Source organism: Copadichromis virginalis, linkage group LG18 (genome assembly GCF_057382275.1).
Source record: "Copadichromis virginalis isolate Kocher_CV1m ecotype Utaka linkage group LG18, C_Virginalis_male_GT1.1, whole genome shotgun sequence".
Lineage (NCBI taxonomy): Eukaryota > Metazoa > Chordata > Actinopteri > Cichliformes > Cichlidae > Copadichromis > Copadichromis virginalis.
In genome coordinates this window covers 23,777,263-23,781,810 of record NC_140635.1, presented here as the reverse complement: position 1 = coordinate 23,781,810, position 4,548 = coordinate 23,777,263, and the positions used below count along the sequence as shown (strand labels likewise).

At 38.1% G+C, this 4,548-nt stretch overlaps 1 protein-coding gene across 1 annotated transcript; it reads right to left on the bottom strand.

Moving 5' to 3' along the window:
* Positions 1-617: 617 nt before the first annotated feature.
* LOC146687899 (monocyte chemotactic protein 1B-like) lies at positions 618-1,435 on the bottom strand. Its single transcript, XM_085438807.1, has 3 exons — positions 1,326-1,435; positions 1,106-1,214; positions 618-982 (listed from the first exon to the last, which is right to left on the bottom strand). Exons 1-3 carry the CDS (start codon positions 1,390-1,392, stop codon positions 862-864), a joined length of 297 nt encoding a protein of 98 aa, XP_085294933.1. The 5' UTR covers positions 1,393-1,435; the 3' UTR covers positions 618-861.
* Positions 1,436-4,548: the final 3,113 nt, after the last annotated feature.

The window sequence follows — 4,548 nt, the reverse complement described above, 5'->3', positions numbered from 1 at the left end:
CATGCGCTGAGTTTGGTTTTTGCCAAACATCCCGTTGCACATCGTGGCCGAACATCTTCACTTTGGTCTTGTGTTGAAGATTGAGTCTTGTGGTTTGCAAAGACTCAACTTCACAAAGCCTCCTTCCGTTAGAATTTATTTAAAACTTCCCCAACCATGTTAACAGTAAAAATTTTATCATCTATTATTCCATCATTGACAATCTATTTAGTAAATGTATGATAAAGCCTACTAAGCCATTGGACATCACACTTACCTTTACTTAAGCAGCATTTTAAATCACGTTTAGAAACCTTCTAGCATGGTTTCTGTCTCTATTTTAGTAAAGGCCTTGAACTATAAATGTTTTAGACCTGGCAGATCTTTTAGATGTGGGATGTATTTTGGATCGCTTCTCCGTTTTAAAACTCTCTAACATCAGTGCTGAGGATGACATTCCTCATCGACTTAGCCATCTTACTAAAGGAACGTTTTGGTTTTATCATATTCTCATGAAGATGAGACATTTAGAAACATCAGATAAAGAGGTGAAGAAATGCTCAAGATATAAGCTTTTCTCGCTGGACGCACCTAGATGCAATAGTAATCTTAAAAAAAAAAATACAGTCACCACAATATAGCCATTACAGTGTGACACCTTTTATTACCCAATCTCAATCCATATCATTTCCAATATATGGACATACACAATAACATTATATTTACATATTTACATGCAGAAATCCAATGAAGACATTCAATGTCATATTAACTTCACGAAAGTTAGATAAGGTAGAAAAATAAGCAAATATTCAAGGTCCGTGGCAAAATCTGTAGTTTAAATAGTAATGTCAATTTTGGGTGAACGTAGATTTTGTGTCACTATTTCTTTGCCGTAATATTTCGTTTTTGCCAGTTTTTTCCATCGAGATAGGCCATGCTGGTCTGCGTCCATGTTTTCAAACTGTCCGAGCAGATTCTCCTGCCACTAATTGTGGTGAATCTGTTGAAAATCACAAAGAGAGAAAATTAACAGTCAGCAAGGGAAGAATATACATGAACAATTTGGGCTCAACATTTGAAAAACTTAAAGATATTTTAATATTGGATCATTTTTCTGACTTACACCACTGCAGGTATAGAACACGACGGCGGCTGCTGGATGTAGTAACTCTTCAGCAGGTCTCGATGGATTTGGGTTTTCGAGGTTCTCTGACAACAACTTGAAATCCCACCTTGAAATAAAGATAAAAGATTACAGTGTTATCATCGGCATGATCCAAATCTAACATGAAATCGTGCAAAAACGAACTCGATATTCATCCATAGAAGAATCCATGCATTACCTTGGGCAGCGGCTGTAGATACCATGATAGCGACAAGCAAAAGCGAGATAATTGTAAGTCCCTTCATCGTGTGGCCGTAGCTGAAACAGATTTGACTTTTGCACTGCTCTGCAAGCCCTTTTAAAGACCACCGACACATTCAGCATTCAGTTATTCCGCTTGCAGCAAGGTGTGAAGCACCCACAGATACGCACACGGCTGGAAAGTAGTAGAACAATTTCCTCCCACAATAGCTCACCAGTGTTGCACTTTGTTTCTCCACTCTCATCAACGGTGGTCTGAGGGTGTTAAGGCATTTTCCACTGCAGTTGAATGTGGTCTGTAACGATCATTATAATTTATTTTCATAATGAAAATTATATGGAAAATACCTGTAGCTACAACATGAAGATCTTAGAACACCATCTTAACAACTATGGCAAGTGGATATGATGTGATTCCTCTTTGTTTCTTTTAATTTTTAATTAAAAGAAGTGATTTGTTGACTCCTTCACATAGTTTTATTTCCATCATTAAGTGACAAAGAAGCTGGTGAAATATATAAGTACTTTATTAAACTCAAAAGAATCTGGAAAATGATGTGGAAATAAGGAGTTTAATATAACTGCATATGTTATGGTGAATTCCTCTCACTTTCTAGCACGGAAGCTTTCTACTGTTAGGTTTTTGAGGCGAGCGTCTCTCTGTGCGCTCAGTGCCGATGTACTCATTTCTGCAACCACACTGCAGAAATACATTTCCCTGTGTCGGTGTCATGGCATTTAAGAGTATATGTGAGGTTATACTTAAATCGGCACTCGAGCAGTGATGCTGGAAATGTTACATCATCCCACTTTAACCTATATGGTTTAAGGTCATCCATTCTTCTGGAAGAGCATAGGAGGAGTTATATTTAGCTCTGTTGTGTCATGGCTGTTGTGCAGTCATGGTTGGAGAAGATATGAATAAATGTTATGAAGTGGTAACATCACTACAGCAGGTCACAAAATCCCACACCTGGCATCAGGGAGATGTGAGAGCAGTCATTCTTTCACAAAAAGAGAAAGACTTCTTTAATTAAGGTGATACTAACATTAAACTAAAGAGTTAACATCCTCATGGATATATGGAGACTCTGTATATTTACAAGGGTTAGACCTACCAATCATACAGAGTGTTTAAGGAATATAAGGAATTGTTGCATTTTTCCAAGCTATCCATGGGAGGGCGCTGGCACTTGAAGATATCTGTGAGGAGAAGGAAAGAAAACCAGCAGAGGTCAAGATGCAAGGTACCCAAAATATTTGACTGACATTTACGACATATAAAGAGATCTAAATGTTTGCATCCAAATCTAAAATGTTGTGATCTGAATAAATAAATTGTGAATGTTTTTTTATGCTGCTGTTAGCTTACACACTGATAGCCTGTTGAATCATAGCTGTGTTTTCTAATTTAAACATAGTTTAGGTTATAAATAAGAATGAAATAGAAAGATATATAATTTAATGTGCAATTGGAAAATGAATCTTAGCTGGATTTTGTATTCTTTGCTGATAAACAAAGTTGCACAAATCTTTTTTTTTTTTTTTTTTTGCTGTTCTGGCCCATTGGTCCCTACTTAACATGCTCCAGTGACCATTTGATGCTTCAGTCTACCCTAGGTCAGAAAGATGGTGGTGCTGTTAGTGTGGCAATGTAAGCAATGTAATATGAACTCGAACTTGTACACCTCTTTGTAACCTAAAGCAGCGGTCCCCAACCTCTGTATTTATCCGTGACACCTTAAAGGCCGGTCCGTGAAAATATTGTCGGACATAAACCGGTCCGTGGCGCAAAAAAGGTTGGGGACTGCTGAACTAAAGAACATTTAACAATGTTGGCGATTACCTGTGCAATGTTAAGAGGGTGTTACTGTACAAGAAAACCTTCCAAAAATCAAATCATGTATAAAAAAGCAAAAATGTTACATTTTTATTGAAGAAAATTGAAATCAAAGCTTTCCTTCTCACATCACTCATGAAGAAACTCCATTAAATACATGTACTAATTAGCATTTTAGAGCCTTTTTAGGTCTGTGTTTGGTGAAAAGGGTTTCTGTCTGATTCTGTGTCAGTGAGGTCAGTGCAGCTGTGCTAGCACACATGAAATACCGCAGGGATTTATTAATGTAGAAAGGAAACCACTGACATACAGCCAGCTCAGGGCAACAAACAGGGTGTCAGTGACTAATTTTCTGCAGAATTTCAAAATGGCAACTAAATGGTATGTTGTTACTCTTTGGACTAAGCTTAGCAACAATATAGCCATCTTAGATGGTCTAAACTTTAGACCATCAAAGATGGTTTGCAATATTTTTACAGATGTTATGATGTGTTGAAGATGCAACAGTATAGAGAAATAACCAAAATGAGGCAAAGCAGATTACATGAACTTTAATTTGTGAAGCTGAGACACTGATGTACACTGCTGACTAAAGACACACACAAACTCAAATCTGTGTAGAAGTGAAAGAAAATTTGAAACAGGAATGCTTTGGCATACTGAGGAACTGTTCACACCCTACTTTCACATTAACTTCATTCATTCTGTTGTATTAAAAAGCATTACAAAGAGCCAGAAATATGCAAGGCTCTGCTTGAAACAGCTGCTTCCTAATTTATATAAACTCACTGATGTGTTAGATTATTGTCCTGCAGTATGTTGTACATTGCCAAAACACTGTATCATGGTAGAGATCTTTTTCATTGGTGTACATCTCATGATAGCATTGTGTTATGATGTATCTGTTACTGTATGTACTGTCTGATTCCCACTCCTAAATATTACCTATTGCAGTGACAGATCATAAAGCAATTATTTAACAGTTGTTCATAATGTTTAACCCCTTAATGCCTCGTGTATCATATTTGCTACTGTGACACAGGACCCACATACACACAGGTCTGGGTTATGCTTGTAACTGTGCTTTATTGAAAAGCACAGTTACAAGCTTTTCCTCCAGCGGTTTCCGGCACCAGCTTCGGATGCAGCCACTCCGTCACTCCCAGTGAGTGCTCCTTCTCACTGCCAAAGACATAAGACAGGTCTCCCTCATTAAACAGTCCTGTACACCTGTTCCCTCCCCGCCTCCGTGCTGCCCTGTGAGCTCACTGCGCCACCCCTCCTCTGCAGCAGGCCAAAGACCACACCCCCACCACAGTTACATACAGTTTTTAGATCTTTTGAGACGACTACACCATCA